The sequence below is a fragment of the Ammospiza nelsoni genome, chromosome 20 (genome assembly GCF_027579445.1).
Source record: "Ammospiza nelsoni isolate bAmmNel1 chromosome 20, bAmmNel1.pri, whole genome shotgun sequence".
Classification (NCBI taxonomy): domain Eukaryota; kingdom Metazoa; phylum Chordata; class Aves; order Passeriformes; family Passerellidae; genus Ammospiza; species Ammospiza nelsoni.
Window position 1 is genome coordinate 1,829,106 of NC_080652.1, and position 27,039 is coordinate 1,856,144.

Here is a 27,039-nt window from a genome sequence, read left to right on the forward strand (position 1 = left end):
AGTGCCCTGGCAGGGATCCTCCCGGGGTTCCTCCTTTGGAAAGGGTTTGCTGCATTCAGAGGCACTGCAGGCCCTGCTGCCCAGCCTGCCTTGGCACCTGCAGCCTGTGGGAGCGTCCCAGGGGCTGCACAGGTCCTGCAGCACCCACACAGCCACCCTGGGAATCAGGGATGGGTGTCTCCATCCTATCCCTGGGGGCACTTTGCTCCCAGGAGGACTCACAGAGAAACTCCTGTTCCTGCATCTCATTCCCAGCTTCTTGCCCCAAGTCCTGGTGGTCCTGGGGGTCCTGGTGGTCCTGCTGTCTGTCCCAGCCTCCCCCAGTGCCAGCAGCTGGGGCACTGCCTCTGCAAGGGCATGGAGCCAAATCCCAGAGCAATGGGAAGCAGCAGGATGGGGCAGGGGCAGGAGCTCATCCTGCTCCTTTGGGCTGAGGACAAACTGCCCAGCATGGGGACACCAAGGAGACCCAGCCAAGGGATCCTGGAGGTCCAGCCTTCCCTGCACCCAACCAAAAGGCATTCCTGAGGATTTACCTGGCCCTGGTGTGTCCCCAGCCTCGAGGGAAGCCAGCTCCAGGCACACACCAACCCACAGGAGGACATGGAACTGCCCAGGACAGGGTCACCTCAGCTCTGGGCAGGACATCCCATCTCCAGAGCAGGACATCCCATCTCCAGAGTAGGATCTCTAGGGCAGGACATCCCATCTCCAGAGCATTACAGCCCATCTCCAGAGCAGGACAGCCCATCTCCAGAGCAGGACATCCCATCTCCAGGGCAGGACAGCCCATTTCCAGAGCAGGATATCCCTCCTCCAGGACATCCCATCCCATCTCCAGGGCAGGACAGCCCATTTCCAGAGCAGGACATCCCTTCTCCAGGAGCTGGCTGGCCCCTCCACAGCAGCTCTGCCCTTGGCAGCACCGTGGGGCTGCTGCTTCCCTGACCCTCCTAATGCCATTATCTGTGCCAGCAGCTCTGGGCTGCAGCCTGGGCATGGCTGCAGATCCCACTGCCAGTGGTGTCAGCACAAGCTCTGCTTCATTTCAGCAGCCTGAGCTGCTGGATGGGAACAGGCTCTGCACAGGGCTGGAAACACCCTGTTCCCTGGAGGAAAACAATTCTCCTGCTGCAGGCAGCAGCCCAAATGTCCAGATAAGAGCTGTGACCCGCTGAGGGACTCGTGTGCCTCTTGAGTCACTCCCTGGGCACGTGAAACCCAGGAAGAACTGGCCTGGAGCCCTTTGCTGGGTGTCCATTCCAGCTGTCCTTTGTGGGGTCACAGCTCTGCTTCCACTGCCAGCTTCACTTTTAATGCATTTTGCAGGATTTGGGCTGGAAAATCCCTACAGGGACACCAGGACACTGTGTGACAGTGGCTGCTGGAGCCCAGCACCACTGGGAGTGCTGCTGTGGCCCTCTCAGGTGTTCCCAAAATCTTCCCTGTGCTCCCCCAGGGCTGCCCCTCCAAATCCTCATTCCCAGGAGGGGAGGGTGCTGGATCCTGGCAGCAGGAGCAGCTGGGCCTGGCTGGGAGCCCATCCCTCACCCCTGCACACAGACAAACACCCACTGCCCCCATGGCAGTGCCTGAGTGCTCCCAGCCCCTCTCCCATCACTCCCAGCAGCATTTGGAGCCCCTCACCCTGTGCTTTTCCCCTTGGGAAAGGCAGAGTTTGGAAGCAGGATCTGTGCCTGTTGCTGGCACACCACGAGCCCACCATCCTCTCCTGCTTCTCCTGAGCTGGGCCCTGCTCTGCCCTGCCCCAGGACCCCTCCAGGCTGACTGGCACAGCAGGTCACAGCACATCCCAGCTGTGTTTCTTCAAGAGCTTTAGCCAGGTTTTCCCTGATGATGTTGCTATAAATACATATTAAAATATTGGCTTTTTGCAAATATTAAAATGGATTTTATATCAGTAGTGTTAAAGTAACTTTGTTATAAATATACAGTTTTTATTTCTGTTGTTAATTAAGCTTAGACATACTAGTGAAATAGCTATACTTGCATTAAACTGCCTTCTTAGATGAGATAACATTCAATAAACATATGAAGAAGACACCTACTACAGATGTGCCAACTATCAGCATTCACCATAGAGTGTCACAGTGTGGACCAAGACCCAAAACCTAGAAATAATAAAAATAGACTAAAACCACAACCAAAAAATACACATACTCTTAAAAAACAGATTCGAGGAGCAGATATGCTAAACAATTCTTAAAATATGTAAACTAATTTAAGGAAAAGTTTACTATGCATAAGGGTCTGTGAATATGCAAAGGGCTGATGTAAGTAAAAGGTATTTAAGGGGTATTCCCAAAGATAACACTTAGATGCCAAGATGCACCCAGCCTTAATAACCTTTGCTCCATGGTCCTTGTCTCCTATTGTCCTTTATTAAACTTTTTACATTTTCACAGAAGAGTGAACGTTCTTTTCATAGTGTGAGGATCCTCATAAAGAAATGTCCTGTTGGAGTGTGCCAGCCCAGGGAATGACCCTGCTCCCCTTGGGCCTCTGGGGATTCTTTCTGAGGTAACAAGTGATCCTGACAAGGTGCAAACCCACCAGAATTAAGTTCCCTTTCAAATTCCTCTCCCCTGAGCTGTGAATCCTGGCACCAGCAGCCTCCAGAGCCAGCAGCTGCTGTTCCTGTCCCTCCAGGACTCACTGCCACACATGGCCCAGCAGGACACACAAAGCAGGGGGCCAGTCTGGGCTAAGGAATGGCTCAAATCCCATTTTTTCCGGCCTTTAGGGAGAGCTTCAGTAATGCACTGGCTGCCCATCCCAGCAGCTGGGCTGAGGCAGGGCTGATCCCTGGCAGGGCACAGGGGGAGGCTGGAGGGCAATGGCAGAGCCAGGCAGGGCTGACCTGGGTGCAGATTCCACCACAAACCAGGTTTGCCAGGATTCCTTCCATGTCTCTGGAGGGTCAAGGTGGAGCAGCAGAGCCTGATGTGCCCAGAGCCCAGAAATACACTGGAGAAGCACAAGCTGGCACTGAAGAGGTGGCAGATACCTGGGATGATCCCCAGCTCTGCTCTCGTGACAGCAGCACAGCACATTCCCTCAGCCAAAGTCAGGGAAATGCTATGAAGAAATAAGCAGGAGGGAAAAGCTCACTTGGAGGTATTTCCTTCTCTTCCTGATGTGCTGAGCTGGGGCTGGTTTGCCTTCCAGAGTGACGTGAGCTGAGCCTGTGCCAGGCTGGGCACGAGAATCAGTGGGAGCTCTGCAGGGACACATTCCCTGTCCAGCAAAGCCCTGTCCTGCACACCCACACTGCACAGCAGCTCCTCTCTGCCTCTGCCACTTCCCTGAGCAGCCCATGGACAGCACCTGCTGCTCTCAGGATCTGGGGGTGCATGGCTGGTGTTGGGTCAGAAAGATGGGCAAAGAGGGAAGCTGGTGCTGCTGCTGTGGCAGTGCCCTGCTGAGGGCAGGCACCCCGAGCCCAAACCCTCAGCTCTGCTCAGCCAGGCTGGGACTGCACCCAGCAGCCAGGACAAGGTGCTGCCAGGCCCTGGTGTGTGGGATATGCTGCTGAGCACATCCAAACCCAGCTGCAGGAGGGGACAAGCTCATCCACTGGGGAGTGTTGGCAGGGTGCAAGCCCTGGGTCCTCCCCAGCATCCCAAGGAAGAACAGCAGGCCCTTAAATCCCACTTTTGCCCCTTGAGCATCTTGGGGCTGCACAACACAGAAGTTGGGATGTCAAGAAGCCCCTGTTTGCAGGATTCCAGCTGGGGATGGGCTCCCAGAGTGGGGATAAAGGAAAACTCCTCTCTGTCCCAAAGCTGAGCACACCCACTGGGGGGGAACCAGGATCCCGGTGTGTGGAAATTCCCACAGTGGCTGCTGAGGAAGCCAGCCCTGTGTCACTGCAGCCAGCTCATCAGCCCGTGCTGGGCTGTAAAGCAGGAAGAGGCAGCATTGTGAGGCAGATCAGACTGATTTGCTTTCGCACAGAGCAGGAACAGGAAACAGCACAATGGCCCTGAGCGCACCGGAGATGTCTCAATTGTTGGAGGCAGCCACACGCCTGTTCCTATTCATGGGCCTCTCAGTCATTCAGGAGAGCAGCAGCAAACCCCTGCCAAGAGGGACAGACAGCTCCCGGCTCTCTCCAGCCGCCTTTGAAGCAGCCCTGCCCCAAGCAGGAGGGTCTGAGCTGCCTGAACAGCAGCTGGGCTGGATTCCCAGTGCACGGGGGGTGGCTCAGGGCTGCAGGGACCCCATCTCCTTTGGAGAGCCTCGGGAAGCTGTTCCAAACAGGATCCAGCCGAGTTATTATGGCAACAAGGAAATAAGTGGCAGAAAACTGCCCATAAATCCCCCATGCCCGAGGTGAGGAGGCACAATCCTGTGCAGAGCCAGGAGCAGCAGCAGGGATGCTGATTTCTCCAAGCAGAGCTATTCCCCAGCCTTTGGGAGCAGCCAGAGGCAGCACACACACAGCCCAGGAGCTGACCAAAAGCACTTTAACAAGGAACAATTTCTTTTGTCCCTTTCTTAGAAATAAGCAGTGCTGAGAACACACTCAGCAAAGCCCAGGGAGGCTTCAATGGCTTTTCTCAGTGGCTCGTGGCTGTGGTGCCCCATCTCCCTCCCCCGTGCTTCTGCTCCCACCAAATAGGTCAGGGAATTCATCTGGAAACAGAAACGTTGCTGGAAATGGGAAATAACAAGTGACAGGCAGCCCGTGGTGCCCAGCACTGAGCTCAGAGCAACGTGATGCATGTGGAGAGACACAGCCCATCCACAGGGCTCGTGGCTCAGCTGGGGAAAGTCATGGCAAGCAGCAAAATTCACCCAGAAAAGGATCCCTTTGGAGAAGCAGCCCAGATCTGGATTCATTCCTTTTGGTCAGGCCACAGGACTGCATAAAACATTGCTCATCACTTCCAGAGTAATTTGGGTTCTAAGGGGCCTCTCTGGTGGGCTCTGGAGTCCAATCCCTGACCAAGCACCCAGAGCAGGGCACTCAGGAGTCCTGAATGCCTCCAGGACCGGAGATCACAAAACTTCTCTGCGCCACTCAATATCTGACCAACCTCATGACAGGAAAGTTTCTCCTTCAATCTCATCCTGATTCTCCCTGTGGGGTCCCAGGGCAGCTGCCTGGGCTGCAGGAGGAGCTGTGGCACACTCAGGTAACTGTACATAAAACAAGCCCATACCCAAAAGCAACCACAGCACACAAGGAATAAGGTGAAACTGGGCCCAGGGCCAACAAGTGGCTCCACCATAGCAAATAGGATGTGGTAGAGCAATTCCCTTATTCCTCTTTAGACCACGAAGAGCTAAAGGCAGTCTTTTGTACAGCCTGAATTAACCCATTTCCAGTCATCCCAGCCCTCTCTGAGCCCTCAGCTGGACACAAAAGATGTCAGCCAAAGTGCAGGGTGAGGGCAAGGTCCCCAGCCCTGCTCTGAGGGTTTGCTCTTTCCTCCCCTGAGGGGTGAGCAGGGGGATGGATGTGAGCAACAGGGAAACCGTGGGCAGCTCAAGAGAGAAGTAGCAAAGTCAAGGTCATCAGAGCTTGGCCAGCCACGCTTGGAGCCAATCTCTGAACTCCCTCGAGGCATCATGGGGGAAACCTCAAGGCTTCAGTTCCCTTTCCCAGCCTTGGCCAGTCCCTGCTGTGACAGTGTGACACCAATTGGGGAATGCCAGCCCAAACCCTGAGCCATGCACCCAGAAAGGCTGGAAAGGGCCTGGGTGCTCCTGAGGTGTCCCAGGAGATGGAGCTCCCAGGTAAATGCAGGGACAGCAGGGGTGCTGCTGGCACCCCAGCAAGGATCACCTGGAAGCACCACGACAGCAGGGTGCTGCTGGCCAGAAACCTCTGCAGCCAGCAGCCAGAAAAACCCCAAAATGCCTCCAGCTGCCGCTGCAAACACTCACCCTCCTGGAGCTTGACACTGTGCAGGTACAGAGGGTTCCTCAGCACGTTGCAGCGCCCGGGCTCGTCCTCCTTGGTGAAGAGCAGCAGGTCGGAGTAGACAAAGAGAGTCACCTGGAAGCACAGGAGCAGCACAGGAGGAGCTATAGGGAGCTCATCTCTTGGCACTGAGTGTCCTGGAAATGTCCCCTGCCCTGGGGAGAGGCACCAGGGAGCCCAGAGAGCCCTTCCCAAGGGGCTGCTGCACCCAGCGAGCTTTGGATGAGGCTCCCCTCACTTGGCAGCCGCTTCCTGAGGCTGGTGAGTGCTGTGACAGGAGGGATAAACCTGCCTGGCAGTTCCACACCACACAAACACACCCTCTGCTCCCTCCTGTCACTTCCCACTTACACCAGTCACAAATCACAGCAGGAGGAGGGAAGAAGTTGCCGACTAATCCCAGCACTCTGCAGAAGTTGCAGCCTGAAAGCAAATCTGATCCCTCTGATCGCCCTCGCTGCTCTCAGTGAGAAAGTAAAGTTTGGTTTTTACAAGAGCAGGACCACAGAGAGCAGCTGCAGGGGACAAACCTGACACCTCAAACCACTGTGGGGGTGGACAGGAAACACCACCCAAGAGTGTCCCAGAGCTGTGCCCCAGCAGAGCCTTGGGTGTCCCAGGGGCTGGGGGCTCCTCCAGGCCAGGGACAGTAAATGCTGTCCCTGCATTTACTTGCCTGAGGTCCCCAGTGAATTAGTTCAGATTAATGGACCTTGAAAATAAGAATGGGTTTCTCCACTGCACTGGAGATCCTGGACCCAGAAGTCCCCCAGGGATGAGAAGCTTGGTGTGAGCCTGTTCTGGCCTCCAGGAGCTGGGGCACACAGAGAGCCTCGAAGATCACAGAATCATGGAATCACAGAATGTCCTCAGCTGGAGGGACCCCCCAGGATCCCCCAGCCCAGCCCCTGTCCCTGCCCAGCCCCCCCAGCAGCCCCACCCTGGGCACCCCTGGCAGCGCTGCCCAAAGGCTCCTGGAGCTCTGGCAGCCTCGGGGCCGTGCCCATTCCCTGGGCAGCCTGGGCAGTGCCAGCACCCTCTGGGGGCAGAGCCTTGCCCTGAGCTCAGCCTGAGCTGCCCTGGCCCAGCCCCAGCCGTGCCCTGGTCACCAGAGAAGCCAGGGAGCGGCTGCAAGGTGGCACTGGCACAGTGGCACAGTGGGTGCCAGACCTGCTCAGGGTGAGGCACTTGCAGTGCCCCCCAAACCTCCCACAACAAAGGGAAAGTTTTGCAACACTGAGCCACAGCAAGGAAGGGTTTGTGGTCTTTTAGCAAAAGGAGACAACACCCAGAGCCCCAGAGAGGTGGGAGGGGGCACAGAGAGGTGACTCTGCTCAGCTGACAGTACAGTTTGTGTCTGTGGCTGATGGACACATCCTGAGAAGGACAAGCTGGGTAACAGTTGTCACATGCTGGGGAGTCTCACCTCAGGGAAGAGCATCTGGCTCCAAATCCAAAACCAAGCCCTTGCCACAAGAATTCTCCTTGCAGTGCAAGTTCATTTTTGTGGCATTCTCAGTAAGTACAAAGCTGCTGGTGGAGCTTTAATTGACAGTGAAACCAGGGAGGGGATAATCTTGTCTGTGTTATTTGGAAAATCCCTTCCTCTGCTCTCAACACTCTGCTGGCCTTGTGCCCACATCCACCCTCTTCATTCCTTCTGATCTTGTTGGTAACACAAGGAATAACCTGGCCGAAACTGCACTACAACCCTCAGCCCATGCCAACCTTGTGCCAAAGCTGTGCCATTTTCTGGGACATGTCTGGTGCCATCTCAGGCCCCTCAACCCCAAAGAAGAGATGCTGAAGGGATTTTGGGAACAGCAACCCAAAGTGAAGGAGATAAAAGCATGATCAGCTAACAGTCACACAGAAATGGAGGAAAGAAACTGAAAACCTACTGCCTCTGGAAGTTTAAAGGGTAGAAAAAAGAGTGGGAGCAGCAAGAAAATCACTTCAAAGCCAAGCAAGTTTCAATAGGGAATCTTGGAAATGGAATTACATGGCTAAGAATTTACAGGTATTGAACTTTTACAGGAAAATTGGACAAATTGTATTCAGGATGTAGAAGGTAAAAGCACAAAAGTGCAGGTTCTGTAGGAGAATCTCTGTCAGAGGCTGCTTCCAGGAAGACAATTGATCTGAGAGCAGTTGATAGAGGTGCCTCTGCTCCTCCAGGCTGTTGGGAGGAAAAATAAAAGTGCCCCTTCCATCTGCAGAGGCAGAGACAGGGACGGGGCAGAGGCAGGAACAGGGACAGAGACAGAGGCAGGGACAGCTCAGCACTGTGGGCCTGGGGCTCTGGCAGACCCAGAGATTAGACCTGGACACCTGAGAGCTGAGGAGGGGCCTCAGGGATGAGCCCAGGGCAGCAGGGGTAAGGGCAGACTGGAGGAGTAACATGGAGCTCTGCCCTGGGCTGCCATCCCACTCTCACAGGCTGTGACCTGTCTGTAACAGCCCTCGGCAAACAGATCTACCCTGAGAAACCACAGGGCTCCTAAAAGCCAAGAGCAAACAAACAACAAACACAACGTCTGGGCTCACCCAGGCAAGTCACAGAATTCACCAGAGTTGCTCCCTGCAGGGTCAAAGTAGCTTTGGGTATTTAGCAGAATTTCCTAGCCCAGAGTCAGAATTCCAGGACCTGCCAGGACAGAAGGACTCTCTGAAGACAGGGATGGGCACCCTGGGTCATTGCTGCAGTGACTGAGGCCAATGGCCATTGTCACATGGACTTTTAGGGGGGTCTGAACAGATTTTACAGGGGGAAAGGTTCATAGAGCTGACCCTGATGTCCCCACACTGCTCATCTGGGTGTGCTCTGCACCACAAACAGCAAAGCTCTTCTGCTGAGGGACCTGAGCAGCTACAGGACATGATTGGCAAAGCACTGGCACAGGAGACAGGGACACATTTAAAGAGGGAAATGAGGAGAAACCGAAAGCCAAGAGGGAAGGCAGGACCAATGGGTCAGTGTGCTGCCCAAGGGGGATAACCCTGGGACTGCCACTGAGCCCTGCCCGGGGCAGAAGGGAGCCAATATCACACCTTGAGAAGAAAAATGTGGCAACAAAATCACTGTGAAAAGGTGCCCAGAAATGCAGCCTTGGAGAGAGAAAGAGGAGAAAGAGGAGAAAGAGGAGAAAGAGGAGAAAGAGGAGAAAGAGGAGAAAGAGGAGAAAGAGGAGAAAGAGGAGAAAGAGGAGAAAGCCTCCTGCTCTAGAGAGGAGAATTAACCCAGTCAAGCCCATCCACGAGGCTGCAGGACTCAGAAGAAAAGGCTTCTAGACAGTTAATCCATCCATCCTGACCTGCAGACCCTGCCAGAGTGGCAGAAAGGAGGGATGAGGGAGGGCAGGAGCATGGCCCACACTGAGCAGACACCTCAGGGCTTTGGGAGAACTCCAGGTCCACTGGAGATGGATGGACAAGGCCAGAGGCCACCTTGGACACCCCGTGGGCCATCCCCTGCTGGCTCCTCTGGCACTCCAGGGGCTGGAGGGATTTCAGGAGGCCAGAAAATGGGAATTGCAGCAAAGTCTAGACAGGATGTGATTAAGGCCTGAATAAGGATTGCCCCAGAGGTAAGGTCAGGGAAAGGACAGACCCTGGCAAGCCTCCAGAGAGATAGGTTGACTCCTTCAGGAGATGGGAGAGAGTTTGCTCAGGGACAAGGATGCAGTGCCTGATGTGGAAACTGCCACAGGGAAAAGATTCTGGGGGTTTGGGAAAGAAAGAAAGGAGCAGGAGCCGCAGCTCTGGTCCTTGCACCCAGGCCCTCCTGTCTTGAGCCTCTCAGGCAAAACAGATTAATAACACACAGAGAACAATCCTGCAAAGCACAGGAGCCCAGCTGGAGAGAGGCTGTGTGGGAAGAGCAGTGGGAAAACAGAAAACCTCATGGAGCAAGGAAGGGAGGACTGGTTGGACACAAGACAGCCTCTGCCCAGGCATCAGAGAGGGAAAGAACTCAAGTCCAGCAAAGAGAGGAGCCAGAGCCCTCCTGCACCTGTGGTGTCCAGGCTGTTTTAGGCCTTGCTGGCTGCAGACGTTCAGGTTCTCTCCCCTCACAGCCCAGCAGGACCAAAGCAGAGCCTGGCACTCCAGAGAGACCTGCACAAGCTCCACAAAGCCTTCCATGGCTGTGCCACACACTGGGACAGGACAGAGCCCTTCCCAAGGGCCACAGGTGACATCCCAGCCCTGCTCTCTCCACTGTCCCTGTCAGCCTGGGCTCAGCACCACGGGCTGTTCCCTTCAGCACTGCTCATTCCTCACCCCACTGACTCAGCCCTGCTGCCCTGCCCCTGTGCCAGCTCACCCAGACAGCACAGCCACAGGGCAGCAGCATTCCCAAACACTGCCTCACACCCCTGGCCTGCACCCTGCCCTACCCTGGCACCAGCTCCAGCTGGGAAATCCTCTCCTGTCAGAACTCAGTCCATCCCTCTGGGTGTCCAGAGTTGCTGAGGACCCCGTCAGGGGGCTCAGAGACCCTGGCACACAGCCCAGAGCACCTGGGGATTTGATTGTGACCCCTGGAGCAAGTTACCAGCTTTGTATGAGGACTGAAAGTCACACAGGTTTGAATGGTGTAATAACAAAATGATCACAGGGTGAGAATGTAGATTTTAGGATTTTTGGTATGGGGGTTTTGGGGACAAGATAGAGGAATCTGGGCGTGTCCAGCCTTTCTTTCTTCTTCTTCTTGTTCTCCATTTCTGCAGTGATGTTGGCACTTTGGGATTGGTTTAGAGTAGAAGCTCACTGTCTAACACTGGTGATGGGTATTGGGAATTAAGTGTAAATATGTTATATGTAGTTTGTAGTATAAAAGGACAGCACAGAGTGCCTGTGGCTGCCCTGCTGAGCAGATCTCGGCTGGGCAGAAAGAAAATTTTATAGATAAGAATTAATAAACAACCTCAAGACCGAAAAGCAAAGAGTCCAGACTCGTTCCTCAGCTGCACGGGCTGAAGCAGAGACACCCTGCACATCTGGGGCAGCAATTATCAACAGCAACCTGAGACTCTCCCAGCTCCAGCTCATCCCAAGAGCATCATAAGCAGAGTCCTTTCCTGAGACATTTTCCTCCTCACCCTGCCCACAGTGGGGTTTCTGCTCCTCCAAACACACCTGCCCTGGGGTTCTTCATCCCCCCCACGTGCACAAATACCCCACCCAGACTGCAAACAGCATTAATTATCCTAAATATTCCAGATGTGGCTGCTGCTCCAAATATCTGTGTCTGGCCTGAAGGCAGGTCAACCAACCCAGCCAGGAGGAGCTCCCTGCCTTCAGCTGCACCCCCAAGCCACCCAGCACAGCTGTGCCACACAACCAGCAGTTTTCTTGGGTTTCAGTCCTGCAGGTACCCACAAGATCCTGAGCAGCACAGGACAGCAGGGCAGACAGGGAAAGGGGTTTAGTTAAAAGTTAGTACCATGTTTTCCAATCAATCATGGAAATTTTGATGTGCTTTGATGTATTTTCATGTACTTTTGGGCAGAAAAAAAGGAAAAGTTGTTCAAGTCAAAGCAAAGGATGAATTACACAATGAAAACCAGAAAGAGAGAGGAGTCACTTAGCACAACCCTCTGCTGGTTTGTACTGGCCAGTGGTGGGACTTGGCTCAGGCCTTCTGCTGTTGGCCACCCAGAAACTCAAAACAGTGAAGCAGAACTTTCTCTAAGATCTGTGGAGATGACACATTGTTCACTCCTACTGAATTCAACCCCAGATTACTCTGTGAGATCCTCTGAAATTGCCCCAGAAGAAATGTTTCAGGTTAGCAGTGCACGAGTGGGCTCTGCCTCCCTCCCACATTCCAAGGCTTTGCAGACTTTGCAGTTGGATGCAAGTGAAGCCAGCAGCAAACATGATCAACATATCCAAACCCTGCCAGTTTGGTAAGAGTTGTCTCATCCCCAGGGTGCCAAAGTCCTGTTGTGCCCCAGATTTCCACCAGCTCTCCAACAACATGGCGGGAAAGTTGAAGTAAGAATAACGAGAGGAATTTGGGCAGGACACGTGAGCTGTTTCAGGAACTGAAATTCTGAGAACATCTGCAGCAAGTTCTCTGTCTGTTTCTAGTTCTAGTGGATTCTCCTTCCCTAGAGATGCTGCAAAGCCATTTGGACACAATCCTGAGTGACTTCAGGGGATCCTGAACAAGGGGATGGGGCTGGATGACCTCCCCTGGTGCCTTTCAGCCTGAACCACTCTGTGCTTCTCTAACCTGGCACAAAACATCTCAAACCCCCTCCTCCTGAGCCTCAGGGCTGTCACTGATGTGCATTTGCCACCCACAGTTTCCTCTCTGAGCCCAAAGGCAACAGGAACAACAGTTGATTTCTAGCACAAAAGAATTTTGATATTTAGTTTTTCCCACAATAAGCTGTCCAGAATTCTTTCCAAATATCATATCAATATAATCACTGCACAATGAAACATTTCCCTTCTCAATGTAATGAGGAATCCCTTCCAGTCCCTCCAGTGCCTAAAGGGGCTCCAGGAGAGCTGGAGACAAGAACAAGGCTGTGGAATGCCAGGACAGAGGGAATGGCTCCCACTGCCAGAGAGCAGGGATGGATGGGATATTGGGAGTTAGGAATTGTTCCCTGGCAGGGTGGGCAGGCCCTGGCACAGGGTGCCCAGAGCAGCTGTGGCTGCCCCTGGATCCCTGGCAGTGCCCAAGGCCAGGCTGGGCAGGGCTGGGAGCACCTGGGACAGTGGGAGGTGTCCCTGCCCATGGAATGGGACAGGATGAGCATTAAGGTCCCTTCCAACCCAAAGCAGGTGATTCTACAATTCAATCCTCTATATAAGACAGCAGAGCAGCAGGTTTGGAGACCCCAGACAAAGTGAAGAGTTTTACCTGTGTGGTTCTGTTCCTGCTCTCGAGAAGGAGCAGCTCCTCTGACAGCAGCAGAGTCCGGGCTGGGTTGCAAAGATCCAGGGGCTACATTTGGATGGGAAAATAATAATAAAAAAAAAAAGGAAACAAAAGAAACAGTCACACCTTCCAGTGGCAGTGTGGTTAGTGAGATACACTTTCCACCCACCAAACCCTCTTTGTCTCACTTTGAGCTGTAATCACACGGGGAGACGCCACCCCTCACTGCGCTCAGAAGGACACAGAGTCTGCAGTCCAGTGAGGGGAGAAAACAGAGCCTTGCACTCACACCTCCAGCAGCCCAGCTGTGAAAAGAGCAGCAGCTGACAAGGGCTGCTCTCAGGGGGGTGATGGGTGTTTGTCAGCAGGAAGCACAACCACAGGGCTGGCAGGCAGGTTCCCACGTCCCTCAGGCACCAGCACTGTACCTGATAGTGTGCATCACTCCTAAAGCAACTTTTGGGAATTCCTGTCCCTTCCCGTGCCACACCCAGCTCAGTGCTGGAGAATGGGACAGGTTCAGGTGTCCTGAGTGCACAACAAACCCTGCAGCAGCAGCAGAGTGGGAACAGGAGGGATCTGCACAGGACCCTGCAGGGTGACAGTGCCAGGGGGAAAATCAGCTCCTGCAGCAGCAGCACAGTGGGAGCAGGAGGGATCTGCACAAGGCCCTGCAGGGTGACACTGCAGAGGGACAAAGCAGCTCCTGAAGGGGCAGAATCCCAGGCACAACCCAGGATGAGCTTTGGGAGTAAGGAGGCAGAAAGTTCCAGTTGTGTTCCTGCCAACACAGGCTGAGGGCTCAGCCAGGGGCCACAGGGAGGAGGGGGTGATCAGACACCAGCCCCAGCTCCAGCCCAGCCCACACTGCCCTCAGGCAGGAGGGACAGGGAATGGGGACCATGGCTTCAGGCTGGGCTGAGGTGGCAGTGCCACTGCCACTGGCACAGGAGGACAAAGGGCTCCCCACAGGCTCAGAAAGGAAGGGATTCATCAGCAATGTGCTAAAATACATGGAGCAGATGAGATTTTTGGGGTTCTGGCCACATGAAGAACACGGAGGGAGTTAGAGCTACCACCACCAAATTCAAGGCTGTTCTTTTAAAACAGCTCATGGACCTGCAGAGGCAGAATATCCCCTGTGGAGCCATTACTGCTCTGAATCCTTGTCCTCTGCTCTGGAGCCAGGCTGGCAGAGCTGGGGGTGCTCACCTGGAGAGGAGAAGCTCCAGGGAGAGCTCAGAGCCCCTGGCAGGGCCTGAAGGGGCTCCAGGAGAGCTGGAGAGGGACTGGGGACAAGGGATGGAGGGACAGGACACAGGGAATGGCTCCCACTGCCAGAGGGCAGGGATGGATGGGATACTGGGGAGAAACCCTTCCCTGTGAGGATGGTGAGGCCCTGGCTGCCCAAATTTTAATGTGACCACAGCTAAATTAAAACCCCTTTGCACACACTGACAGCACAAAGAACCATCAAGAAGAACCACACTGATCTGCAATTCCAAAGTCATCTCTGAAACCCAAAAGCTGGGACGCCTCCTCTTGACCCAATTACCAAGGGCCACATTTGAAAGCTGAAAAGGAGAAACAAAAATCCAACAGAGAATTGCTTGGGCAGGACATAATTCCCTTTGAGACAGCCCCCAGCACTGTCCAGTCTGGTCAGCCCAGCACTGTGCCAAGTGCAGCCAGCTCCAGAGGAGAGCTGAGCATGGCAGGGATTCTGCTAGGAGGGAGATCCTGGCATGGATGCCCAGCTGGGCACTCCCTGGAGCTGGGATTGGGCACTGAGCACATCTAGCCCTGAGGCTGCACTGACCTGCACAAAGATGGGGAACACCAGCACTTTGGGGTGAGACTGGGCACTGAGCACATCCACTGACCTGCACAAAGATGGGGAACACCAGCACTTTGGGGTGAGATTGGGCAGTGAGCACATCCACTGACCTGCACAAAGATGGGGAACACCAGCACTTTGGGGGCCAGGGTCACGTAGGTGCCATAGGAATGGGGGATGTGAGGCCTCACGATGGTGCAGTTCTGGTAGTTCCCATAGCTCTTCATGCTCTGCACAGTCTTCATCAGCCTGGATTTCCTCCCAGAGCCCGTGTGGGATTTCCCTTTGGAGCCATTCCCTGGATGGACACAGGAGGCAGAAGGAAGCACAGGATGAGGAGGGAGCTCCAGCTCTGTCACTCCAGCTCAGTCCTGCTCTCCCAGGCTGGAGCAGGGCTTGGGAACCCTGGGGAGCTGCTGGGGCCAGGAGCTGCAGGGACAGGCAGCACTCAGCTACCCAGGAGTCCAGGGATTCAAGGAATAACAGCACTGATCCATTGTTTCTAATGGCAAACTGTCGCAGACAACTTTTATAAAAAATCCTTTCCTTAAGATTTTTCCTCCTGAGAAGCTAAAAGGCCTCAGGAACAAAATGGAAACAATTGTTATCTGCTGCTGTGGAATGCAACAGGTGCATCTGGGATTGGTCTCATGGGGTTGTTTCTAATTAATGGCCAATCACAGTCAGCTGGCTTGGACACAGAGCCCGAGCCACAAACCTTTGTTATCATTCTTTTCTATCCTTAGCCAGCCTTCTGATGAAATCCTTTCTTCTATTATTTTAGTATAGTTTTAAGGTAATATATATCATAAAATAATAAATCAGCCTTGTGAAACATGGAGTCAGATCCTCATCTCTTCCCTCATCCAAGAACCCCTGTGAACACTGTCACAGCAAACAAGAGGCCCCTGGGTGGGTTTGTTCCAGGGCTGTTTGCTTGGTGGCTTGAGGACTCCAGTGGGTGCCACCAGCAGCACAGACACAGCTGGGAAGGTACAAACAGACCCCAGGGAGGGCACAGCAAGCTCTGCTTCAGGCTAGCACATCCCACCAGGGCTCTGCCCTCCGAGTCTGCCCCTGCAGGGCTCTGTCCCACCCTGGGGTCCCAGCCCAGCAAGGACCTGGAGCTGCTGGATGAGTCCAGAGGAGACATCTGAGATGCTCCAAGGGCTGGAGCCTCTGCTCTGGAGCCAGGCTGGGAGAGCTGGGGGTGCTCACCTGGAGAGGAGAAGCTCCAGGGAGAGCTCAGAGCCCCTGCCAGGGCCTAAAGGGGCTCCAAGAGAGGAACTTCAACATTTTTATCCACACAAGCCCTGCCTGCTCTGCATTGTGGCCATGGAATTAGCAAAGTGCAGTAATGCCATGCCGTGGGGCAGTGGGTTAATGACAGCTCTCAGGAGATGCTGGGATTGGAGGTGTCAGAGAAAGAGGCAGGAGTCACAAACACTCATGGCTGGATCAATCCCTGCTGCTGCCAGCAGTGGCTCCTCAGACATTGGGTGTATTTATAAAGGATGAGCTCACTGTTCATGAGGCTGGCATCACATCATCCTCTGTTTGTCAGCATTACATTCTGGGATGGAAAAGGCCCAAGCAGCCTGACTGGCTTTCAGTCTGTCCCTCTTCCCTGAGGAGAGTTATTCTCACCCAAAGGAGGATTACAGGAGCCTTCCTCCTGCACCCTCCCACCCCAGACCACGTCCTGCTGGACCCCGGCAACCTAAAACTGCCCTAAAACTCACAGGCAACAGATCCAACAGGAGCTGCATGGCTCTCTAACCAAAATTCACACCTTCAGAAGAAGCCCCACTGAAAAATCAACCAATATTTCCTTTCTCCCTCCTCCTGTAGCTGATGAACTGAGCCAGCCTGGGGCTGCAGGCAGAGCTCTCCCCTGGGATTGAACACATCCAGGTGAGGAGCTGGAGCATTCTCCTTCTCCCCCACAGGGATGTCCCAGGAACAGGAATGAGCATCCCTCCTGCAGCTCCCTGGGGACCCCAGCACCTCTCCTTCCCTCCCTGCAGCCACCCCAGAGCTCCTGCTCCCACCACAGAGCTTCTGGAGCTCCTGCTCCCACCCCAGAGCTCCTGCTCCCACCACAGATCCTTTGGAGCTCCTGCTCCCACCACAGATCCTTTGGAGCTCCTGCTCCCACCACAGAGCCTTTGGAGCTCCTTTTACCACCACAGAGCTTTTTGGAGCTCCTGCTCCCACCACAGAGCTTCTGGAGCTCCTTTTACCACCACAGAGCTTTTTGGAGCTCCTGCTCCCACCACAGAGCCTTTGGAGCTCCTGCTCCCACCCCAGAGCTTCTGGAGCTCCTTTTACCACCACAGAGCTTTTTGGAGCTCCTGCTCCCACCACAGAGCTTCTGGAGCTCCTTTTACCACCACAGAGCTTTTTGGAGCTCCTGCTCCCACCACAGAGCCTTTGGAGCTCCTTTTACCACCACAGAGCTTTTTGGAGCTCCTGCTCCCACCACAGAGCCTTTGGAGCTCCTGCTCCCACCCCAGAGCTTCTGGAGCTCCTTTTACCACCACAGAGCTTTTTGGAGCTCCTGCTCCCACCCAGAGCTTTTTGGAGCTCCTGCTCCCACCACAGAGCTTCTGGAGCTCCTTTTACCACCACAGAGCTTTTTGGAGCTCCTGCTCCCACCCAGAGCTTTTTGGAGCTCCTGCTCCCACCACAGAGCCTTTATCCTGGCACAGTGAGGGATGCCCAGCACCTTCCCAGGCAGAAATGAGCCAAAACACTCCTGACTGTGGCCCAGGGCAGATAAGGTCTGGTCCAAAGCAAACACACAAAGCTGCCCAGCATTACATATTCCATTAAGCATTAGGAAATAGCACATTTACTCCCAGATAAAGGCAGCAGAGCAGCCAGCCTGGGCTGGGAAGCCAGCTTGGCTGTTTACTGCTGGCTGGAGCAGCTGCCTCTGCTGGGGGCACCCTCATGACCTCAGAGCTTGTTTCCACCTCTAAGTGCATTAACCCTGACATTTTCCCTTTTCACTTTTTCCTGGTTGCACTGGCAGATAACATCAAAGCTCAAGAGACAGCTCAGCACAGGCCAGATAAGATCTGTCTGGGCTGTTCAGGATTTGCTTTTGCTCTTATCCCTAAATCACCTCGTTCTATCAGAGGAAACAATCACCTGCACAGGTCCTGGCACAGAAACACACCCAAATGTCAGCTCTGTGCTGCCACACTTCATCCCTGCTCAGGCTAACTGATACCTCCCTCCCTCTGAACTTAACATTAAATAATTAAAAACAAATCCATAAAAATCCAAAATTTGCTACAGGAAGAAGCCCAAGCCTTTCAAATCCCACCCCACTGTAAGAACAAGTCCCCGTGGTCCAGCTCATCTTTTCACAGGACCCACAAACAGCAGGAAAGAGCTGCAATTATCCACAGAACAAAATATCCCCTGCAGCTGAGAGTGGAAAATTCTCCTGGTGCAGAGCTCCAGGGCTGGGAGCTCCCAAGGCAGGGGGGTCTGGCTCTCAGTGCTCCCTCCTGCCCCCCAGCACTGCCCCATGGCTCTGCCAGCCCCACTCTGGGCTGTCTCTGGACACAGCCCCACCTCAGAGACAGCTCCAAGTTTGCCAGACAGGGAATGCTGAGGGGTTCACATCCTCCAGGAGCTCAGCTCATCCTGAGGGCACCCAGCCAGGCCAGGGCAAGCACAGCCTCCCAAGCTCCCAAATCCATCAGCAGACAGGGGGGATTTCCACATGGACCTGGATTCCTGCAGTGCCCAGCCCTGCCACCACCTCAGGCCACTCTTCCCACAGTCCAACCATCCCCAGGGAGCTCCCACACACACCTCTCACAGATGTGGTTTGCGTTACGAGCTTATGTTTCAAAGGTTTTTTGAGGAGAGCTGGCCCAGAGACTTTGCAGCAGCCCTGGACTTGAATATTCCCCAAATGTGGCACAGCTGCTGGCACTGATGTGAGGCACAGCCACCCTCACTCCTGGGGCACTGCAGGAGCCTCAGAGCAGGGGATCAGCTCTCCCAGCAAGGCCTCATGGATGAGGAGAACACGTGGGAAGCAGGATGTTCAGAGCTCTCACCCTGCCCTGAGAGATCCCCACCATCAGAGCTCTCTGAGAGCTCCCCCGACCCCTCATGTGAGGCTCACCCTGTGCCCAGCTCCCCTCTGATTCTGGGTTCAATGATCCCAAAGCCCCTGGGCTGCTCCTGCCCTCAGCCCCAGCTCTGCAGGGCTGGCACAGGGAGCTGGTGGTGCCAGGAGGCCCAGGTGGGAGCTGGGTGCCCTGAGCAGCTGTCCCAGCCCAGGCACACTCACCCACAGCGGTGCTGTCCTCCTGGTACACGGGCCTCAGCAGCTGTGGGGACAGAGACAGGGACACGGTCAGGCCCCAGGGACAGTGACACAACAGCTACAGAGGGTAACATGCCAAACTCAGCCAGCCAAAGCACTTCAGAAAGGGGAAAAAATAATTTTTGCAGCAGAAAATGAGAGCAGTGAAGGACAGTATGGTCTTATGCAGTGGGAACACGGTCACCTGCAGCAGGCCTCAGGGACAGTGACACAGCCAGAACAGAGGTAAATGCCAAACCCAGCCAAGCCAAAGCAATTCAGAGAGGGGGGGAAATCATTTTTGCAGCAGAAAATGAGAGCAATGACTGACAGTGTGGTCTTGTGAAGTGGGAACAAAACAGTGGGCTGTGACTGTGAGCCCCACAGGTAATGGATGGAAGGGGTGCTAAAGGCAGTGCCAGATGGAGCCAAGGCTCTCTGGAACACTCCCCACACCCCTGGGTGAGCCCCGAGGGGAGGCAGCAGGAAAATGCTCTAGGAAAACAGTGAAAGGGGACAGAGGTGTGGCTTGTAAAACGGGCAAGTATTTAGAGCTGATGCTGGATAAGGCTGAAGCAAGCCCAGCAGAGGCTGCAACCCCGGGCCTTGCACAGCCCCAGCCGTACCTGGCTGCCGGGGTTCAGCGGCGCCAGGATGATGTAGTTCTGGTCGGCAGTCGAGGGCACCCGGGACAGGGCGGGCAGGGTGTTCGGGCCCCGCTTGCCCAGCTCCGTGTACCTGTCCCAGGTGTGCAGCCCCAGCCCCTCGGTGCCATCGTACAGGATGTGGCAGCTGCGGCGCTGCTCGGCCTGCGCGGGGCCGCTCTTCTCCCGCTTCTGCGGCGGGGACTGCAGGTCGTAGGCGGATTTGCAGGAGGACCGGCGGGGCATGGCCTCGTGGGCCGGCTTCACCTGCGGCACCAGCCTCCACACCAGCAGGATGATCTCCGAGGGACAGTTCCTGGCACAGATGGGTGGGGAAATCAGGGCTGGAGCCCCGTGTGCTGCACCCAGCCCTGCAGCTTCCTCCCTCCAAAGCCTCTGCCCCTCTCCCGTGCTCCCCAGCCTCTCCTTCCTTCCCCTCCAGGGAATCCTGTCCTGCGTCCTTCCTTCCTTTCCAGGGAATCCTTTCCTGCATCCTTCCTTCTCCTCCAAGAAATCCTTTCCTGCATCCTTCCCCCTCCAGGGAATCCTTTCCTGCATCCTTCCTTCTCCAGGGAATCCTTTCCTGCATCCTTCCTTCTCCTCCAAGAAATCCTTTCCTGCATCCTTCCCCCTCCAGGGAATCCTTTCCTGTATCCTTCCTTCTCCAGGGAATCCTTTCCTGCGTACTTCTTTCTCCTCCAGGGAATCCTTTCCTGCATCCTTCCTTCTCCAGGGAATCTTTTCCTGCATCCTTCCTTCCCCTCCAAGAAATCCTTTCCTGCATCCTTCCTTCTCCAGGGAATCCTTTACTGCATCCTTCCTTTCCAATGAATCCTTTCCTGTATCCTTCCTTCTCCTCCAGGGAATCCTTTCCCAGTGTCCTGCATCCCTCAGATCTTTCCCCTTCCCTCAGTCCCTCAGTGCTCTCCCTGACCTGGGGTTTTTGGGGAGCACTCACCGGATTTCATGTGCCAGCTCCACACATTTCCAGTGCTCCACAGGCTGCTCGTTCAGCTGCAGCACCGTGTCCAGCTGCTGCAGCCCTGCCTTCTCTGCTGGGCCACCTGAGAGGGACAAATTACAGTCACTGCCAGGCAGGAGGGTGATGGGAGGGGAAGGAGAAGCCCTGGAGACCCCCAGAGAGCCCTACAGCTTGCAGCCCTCACTGCCCCAAACCCCATCTGACACCCACACCTGAAAATGAAATGGGGTCAGCCAACCTGGAGCTTCACCTTGGAGCACATCCACACACACAGAGCACCAGGACAGAGCCAGCAGTGCTCCCTCAGAGCTACTGCATGCAATCCCCATGTTTCCTGGGGTGCAATGGGGAGCAGCAGAGCACACTGGAGACACCAGTCCATCCCACAGGTCCACAGCAAGAGGTTCTATTCAGGGAACTGAGGATTCCCACAGTCCTGATCCCCTCTGACCTGTTTCCCCTGAAATGATTTCTGAAGGTCACCCACCCAGACAGTTCTCAGGTTGGAGAGGGAAGGGAACAAAATCTCTGCAAATTACTGCAAAACATTGCCAAAATAGTGACACACTGCTAACCCAGGGGCCTCTGACCTCATTAGAGGCAACAGAGGATTCATCTAATGAAGTTTCTTGGAGGTACCCAGAGTCCTGCAAGGCATGGGAGCTCCAGAACCACAACCAGCTCTGGGAAGCAAAAAAGGAGCAAGAATTCATTCAAATCAAGAGGGATGGAAAGGATCCAGTCTGTTACCAGAGTCCACAGCCTGGGAAGCAAAAAAGGAGCAAGAATTGATTCAGATCAAGAGGGATGGAAAGGATCCAGTCTCTTACCAGAGTCCACAGCCTGCACACGGACTGGGGCATCGCAGCAGATGGTGAAGCCAAAGCCGTCAGTGCCCCGAGGGATGGTGATCTGCAGGGAGACACCTGTCAGGTGGGAGAGCAGCCACTGGCTGTGATCATCCCTCCCACACTGCCCCACAGCCCTGGCAATGCTGGCACATGGCATTGGAGACGGGGAAGGGCTGTCCCTGACACCCCCAGGGTGGAATGGGGGCTAAAGGCAGTGCCAGATGGAGCCAAGGCTCTCTGGAACACCGCAGGAGTGTTTGTTTAGCACACACGCTGCTCCCAGCCCTCCCAAGTGTAAGGAAAGGTCTGAGGAGCCATTGGAAAGGAAAACCTGGCAGTCTGGCCCTGACACTGACTTCTCTAAGCAAATCACTTAAACATTTCATTTCCTGTTGGAGAAGACAGAAATAGCAGCACTCCCCTGCTCCGGAGGGAGCTCAGCACGCTCCTGTCCTCCAGACATCTGTGTGCATCACCCCTTCCCTGGGCTGAGAGTGTTTTCCCTCACTGAGTTTGGAGAGGATGGATGCTGAGTTGATTTAGGCTCATTTCTCCTCCTGATTCGAGGAGCATTGAGCTTATTAATAAAATTATCCTTATTTTTTGATGTTGGCTTCCAGCAGCAGCTCAGCGTGACAGATCCTCTAAATACCTGATTAGCCCCCAAGACATCAGTCAAGATGCTTGTTTTACTGACAGAGCAAAGAAAATTACAAATCCTACATCTGACCTGTATTATTTTGAGAACAAACAGGCAGAAGGAAGATGAGGAATTCAGCCGAAGTTGCCAAGGGGGTGATATTGTTCCTCACTCCTTTCATTTCCCTGCACCTTGTCCCTGTGTGATTGCTCAGCACAAAATCAGGCTTCAAAAGAGAAACTGGCTTGCCCTGGCAGGACCAAACACAGATCCAGTCCCATTGCACTATTTTTCTCTCTGGAGTTTGCTGGTTCCTCAAAGAGGTGGCACTGCACCTTTGAATGAACCAGGACTCCATGGTCCCTGTGAGTCCCTTCCAGCTCAGGATATTCCAGATCCTACAATTTCATCTCCAGCACCTCAGGAGCCAGCCCAGCATCTCTCTCACCACAGAGACTCCACAGGCACTTCCCAGCCCAAAGTTTTCCCTGTGTCAGATCTCCCACTCCTCCCTGAGCTGGCTGACCTTGCCCCCCACCTGCCCTGTGCCACTTCTCCCTGCTGATGCTCCTCACCTCCCACCACCATGGCTATCACAGGCAGTCATTGCTAATTTTTTGCCCATTTTTTGCCCATTTTTGCCCATTTTTGCTGCCATGCACAGAAACTAAAGAACTATGAGCATCTGCCACGAGCTGGGAGGTGGGTGGGGAGGTTTGATGTACCCAAACTTTGCCAAAAAACGCAGAGGAAATTTTCAAAATAAAGACTTAAGGAGCTCTAAGAGACAAGGCAGAGTCAGTTGTTATCCAGCCAAGGCAGAGCAGCTTTCCTGCACGAGGTGGTCACCACAGCCCTGGCAAGGAGGGGGCAGTTGGGTTTGGAATTCTGCAGCTTTTGTAATTCCCGGTGTTTGCTGTCCCCCACAGCAGCTTTGGAATAACCTGAACCACGAGCTCAGGAGCACAGGGAGAAGCTGACCCTGAGCTGGGAATCCCAGTCCAGACCACAGAGAGAATATTTATTTGAAATGCAGGAGAATGGGACCTGCACATGGAAAAGCAGTAGCTGGCATTGTGCACTGGGAGAACTGGAACCAGCACAGTGAGCTACTCACAGGAAACAAGTGCTGGGGGCTCCCAAAAACACTAAAATAATTTTAAAAGAGCTTCTGCTTCTTCTCTAATAAGGGGGAAATTAAGACAACACCTTGCAGCTTACCACTGTTACTGTCAGCATGCTACCTGCAAGTTGTACAATAAATTTATTTTTATATTTGTATATATTTCTATATTTTAATAATTTATATATATTTAAAAAGCACCCCTCCCTGCCCATTTCTCCACTGCAGCAACAAGCAGAGATGAGCCACAGGCATCCATGTGAAGATGCTTTCCTTCTACCCTCACTGTAATTTACAAATTGTAACAATATCAAGTCAATGCCTCACAAACAGCACCCACAGAGTCCATTTGTCAGGTTATGCCCTTTTCTGACCCAGAGATGGGGCAATTGAGAGGCATTTTAAAAACTTTTATTCCATTTTCAGTCTCATGTGAAGGGTGAGACAATAGAGATGTTATAATGCACACCATCACAAACAGAAGCTAATTATTTCCTAATTACAATACATTATAAGTGTTTCTTGGCCTATCAACTTTTTGCCATACCATGCTGTAAATGCCTCAAAGCCAGTTATCTAAAATTATCCTTCATGGGCCCCACTACAATGCATCTTTCATAGTTCTATTTCTCCAAAGTATCCAGTCTTATTTACAAGGCCATGCTCTGAAACTTATTTCTAGCTCCATTCCTCTCACAACGTCTGTCCTATTCCATGACATTTCTACACCAGCATTTCTTATCTCAAAGTTCATATACTATGTGAGCTTTCTGTCAAGCTTTAAGAATCCTCTACAAATCCATTCCCCATATCCAGCCATAGAAATGCATTCCCCACATGCAGCCCTACAAATCCATTGCCCACATCCAGCCCTACATAATCCATTCTCCATATCCAGCCCTACAAATCCATTCCCCACATCCAGCCCTACAAATCCATTCCCCACATCCAGCCCTACATAATCCATTCCCTATATCCAGCCCTACAAATGCATTCACCATATCCAGCCCTACAGACCCATTCCCCACATCCAGCCATAGAAATCCATTCCCCACATGCAGTCCTACAAATCCACTCCCCACATCCAGCCCTACAAATCCATTGGCTACATCCAGCCCTACAGATTCACTCCTCACATCCAGCCCTACAAATCCATTCCCCACATCCAGCCCTACAAATTCATTCCCCACATCCAGCCATAGAAATCCATTTGCCACATCCAGCACTACAAATCCATTCCCTATATCCAGCCCTACAATTCCATTCCCTATATCCAGCCCTATAAATCCATTCCTCACATCCAGCCATTAAAAATCCATTCCCTATATCCAACCGTACAAATCCATTCCCCACATCCAGCCATAGAAATCCATTCCCCATATCCAGCCCTACAAATGCATTGGCCACATCCAGCCCTACAAATCCATCCCCTATATCCAACCCTACAAATCCATTCACCACATCCAGCCCTACAAATCCATTCCCTATATCCAACCCTACAAATCCATTGCTCACATCCAGCCATGGCAAGAGAGCTGCCAGGCTCTCAGGGATCTGCCAGGCTCTCAGGGACCTGCCAGGCTCTCAGGGATCTCCCAGGCTCTCAGGGACCTCCCAGGCTCTCAGGGATCTCCCAGGCTCTCAGGGACCTGCCAGGCTCTCAGGGATCAGCCCCAGGGTGGGTGCAGGGATACAGACCTGCCGGTACCGCGGCTCCGAGCACACCTTGCAGAGCCCATGGAAGCGGTTCATGGCTGTGCCCCCTGAGCCCATGAAAACCCCGCAGCTCCCGCGGCTCTCCCGGACTGCTGGCTCTGGAAGGAGCCCCAGTCACGCTGGCATGACCGCCCATGGGAACCCAGCTCCCGAGAAGAATGGCAGGAAGCCACCTTTCACCTCCCCGGCCCCTGCGAGCGCTGTATGCCGCTCCACGATAAGCCAGAGGCTTCCTGAAAGCCCTCACTGACGAGGAAGGGAGAGAGTTTTATATTAAAATTCCTGTCAACTCTTTAGTATTCCCCAGTCCCAGCTCTGTTGATGTGGCTTTTGTTCCCGTGGCATTCTTGGGGCGCACGGAGCGCTTTGTTATTGCGACGTTCTCACAAACACTTGGAGGATGTTTGAGCGGCGTTTCACAGGACTGGCTGTGAGAGCCTCGCTCCATGAAGGACATGACTCCACACTCATAAAAAAATCAGAGGTTTGGGTTTGTAGAAGCAAAAAAAAAAAAAAAAAACCAAGAAAAAGTTTGGTTTTGAAAGCACAGACCCAGAGGATATGCACGTCCCTGTGCTTTGTGCTCATAAAGTCACCGAGGGGGAAGCGCCGAGGTCAACTGAGCTGCATCCATGGTGGAATTTGGGAATTAAAGGCCAAGAGGAGCTCTGAGCACAGGCAGCAGCAGGGCTCAGCTGCCCCTCTGCCAGAGTTGGGAGATGGGGTTCCAACAGGAGAGAACACCTTCCACACTCCTACAGGGGGATGATAAAGGAGGGAAGGCTGGAGGGAGCCCAAAATCCAGGTTCTCCTGCACAGTAACCAGGGTGGCAGGGCCAGGCAGGGAGCTGAGGAGCCTCAGCACTGCCAGGAGAGCCATGGTGGCAGAGCCATCAGAGCATTGTCAGGGCAGCCACAGTGCCAGGCTGGGGCTGGAGGAGGAGGAGCAGCTTTCCTTCCCAGCCAGCTCTGCTCAAGCCAGAGGCGACTGACGGAGAGGAAGGGAGGAGAGGGGCGCTGGCTTTGTTTGTCTTGCTCAGCCCTGTGCTGTAAAACAAATAACTGCAAATGCAGCTGAGGGAAGCTCGGGGAAGGGCGGAATTCGGCACAGATAAATCACGGGGCCGCCCGAGCCCCGTTTCCGATGCAAACCATGTGTTTGTGTTCCCATTTCCCATCCTTGCCTCTCCTATAAATCACCCAGGCTCCACCGTGGGCCTTTCCCTTCCCAGAGCACACGGTCCTGGAAGGAGGAGAGGAGCAGACGTGTCCAAGGAGCCACAGAACCGGGCAGGGCCCGTGGGGTGGGGCAGGAGCCTGCCAGCCCAGCCCTGCCAGCCCAGGCACTGCTGGGGCTTTGGCTGGAGTGGGAATACTCTGGAAAACAGGAGATCCCTGGAGCAATGGGGGTCAGCACCCAAATCACCAGCTGGGGCCTGGCAGGGGTAACAAATTGCCTGTGACAGCCATGGTGTGACAGGGAGGTGACAGAGCTCCCTCATCCCAGCATCAACCCCACTAAAACACTGTCCCTTGGTGCAGCCACGATGTTTTCTGAAAAATCTTTTCCTTAGCATTTTTTCTCCTGAGAAGCTGAAAGGCCTCAGGAACAAAATGGAGACAATGGTTATCTGCTGCTGTGGAATGCAACAGGTGCATCTGGGATTGGTCTCATGTGGTTGTTTCTAATTAATGGCCAGTCAGCCAATTAATTAATCACAGTCAGCTGGCTTAGACACAGAGCCCAAGCCACAAGCCTTTGTTATCATTCTTTTTCTATTCTTAGCCAGCCTTCTGATGAAATCCTTTCTTCTATTCTTTTAGTATAGTTTTAATATAATATATATCATAAAATAATAAATCAAGCCTTCTGAAACATGGAGTCAACATTCTCATCTCTTCCCTCAACCTGGGACCCCTGTGCACACCACCACACCTTGGTTCCCTGAAAACCCCTCAGGCAGGCACTGACCCCACATGTTCCCCGTGCTGTGGGTCACAGCCCTGTCACACCCACCTTCAGCTGCTGCAGGCTCACAGCGTCCTGGCTCTCCTGGGCTGC

General features: G+C 53.8%; 1 protein-coding gene across 1 annotated transcript in view; it reads right to left on the minus strand.

Annotated features, from left to right (window-relative positions):
- The window catches only part of RGS3 (regulator of G protein signaling 3), a 65,048-nt gene extending 39,975 nt beyond the window's left edge, over positions 1–25,073 (minus strand). Inside the window, exons 1-8 of the mRNA XM_059486519.1 lie at positions 24,960–25,073; positions 21,478–21,559; positions 20,624–20,729; positions 19,648–19,981; positions 19,007–19,046; positions 14,799–14,986; positions 12,834–12,917; positions 5,917–6,028 (exon numbers count right to left, since the gene is read on the minus strand). Of these exons, the coding sequence (XP_059342502.1) occupies positions 5,917–6,028; positions 12,834–12,917; positions 14,799–14,986; positions 19,007–19,046; positions 19,648–19,981; positions 20,624–20,729; positions 21,478–21,559; positions 24,960–25,034 (1,021 nt within the window). The 5' untranslated portion in view covers positions 25,035–25,073. The remainder of the gene's footprint in view (positions 1–5,916; positions 6,029–12,833; positions 12,918–14,798; positions 14,987–19,006; positions 19,047–19,647; positions 19,982–20,623; positions 20,730–21,477; positions 21,560–24,959) is intronic.
- Between the last annotated feature and the right edge of the window lie 1,966 nt (positions 25,074–27,039).